Source organism: Galeopterus variegatus, unplaced genomic scaffold (assembly GCF_000696425.1).
Source record: "Galeopterus variegatus unplaced genomic scaffold, G_variegatus-3.0.2 Scaffold9206, whole genome shotgun sequence".
Classification (NCBI taxonomy): domain Eukaryota; kingdom Metazoa; phylum Chordata; class Mammalia; order Dermoptera; family Cynocephalidae; genus Galeopterus; species Galeopterus variegatus.
Genome location: NW_007735317.1, coordinates 67,517 through 68,324, shown reverse-complemented (window position 1 = coordinate 68,324; position 808 = coordinate 67,517). Strand labels below are relative to the sequence as shown.

General features: G+C 39.9%; 1 protein-coding gene across 1 annotated transcript in view; it reads left to right on the top strand.

Annotated features, from left to right (window-relative positions):
- DFNA5 (deafness, autosomal dominant 5) overlaps nt 1-808 on the top strand; it is a 33,187-nt gene extending 32,379 nt beyond the window's left edge. Inside the window, exon 8 of the mRNA XM_008593470.1 lies at nt 450-808. Coding sequence (XP_008591692.1) covers nt 450-680 — 231 coding nt within the window. The 3' untranslated portion in view covers nt 681-808. The remainder of the gene's footprint in view (nt 1-449) is intronic.

The window sequence follows — 808 nt, the reverse complement described above, 5'->3', positions numbered from 1 at the left end:
GCGAGAAGGGAGGTCTGTGTAACAACGGCAAAAACTCTTAAGGCAGGGAGCATAACTAAATGATGGTACCTACCTTTGAGCTGTTCATGCAATATATAAGAAATGCTCATATCTATATTAAAATAAAAAAACAGACGATCCCTATCTGTGTGCACAAGAAAGGTATCTTCCTACCGTTCTAATCTATTGGAGTTAATGGTTTGGTAGGAAGCAGAGCTCAGAGAGTGGGGATTCAGACAGGCAAATTGAATAGGCCTGAGGTTCTGGCCTGGATCAAATATATCTTGTTACACCTTATCAAGGGTTTTCCTGCTCCAGTTAAACTCCAATGGGGAATTTAAAAAACAATTTAGCTTTTCTCCGTAATTACCTAGAAGTGCATTACTATCTAACTATGTGGATTTTCTATGACGTGTTTTAAGTAAATTTGTGTAAATGTGTCATTTCAGCTCCACGTTCTGTCTGATGAAGGAGTAGCTGATCTTGAAGACCCAACCCTGGCTCCTCTGAAAGACACAGAAAAGTTTGGAATTGTGCAGTGCTTGTTCGCCTCTGCTGACATTAGCCTGGAGAGAGTGCAGTCATCCGTGAGAGCTGTCATCCTCAAGGACCCTAATGTCTTCCCACTCATTCTTTATATAACCCTGAATGGACTCTATGCTTTAGGCAGAGAACATTAGTAATGTCCCATGTGAATCAGAAGTACATATCATTAGCCAAGGCTGGTATTTTTCAGAATTGTTGATACCACTTTGGGGTTTAGGTCAAATGCACATTAAAAGTTGATCAATGAAACGAATTTACAAAA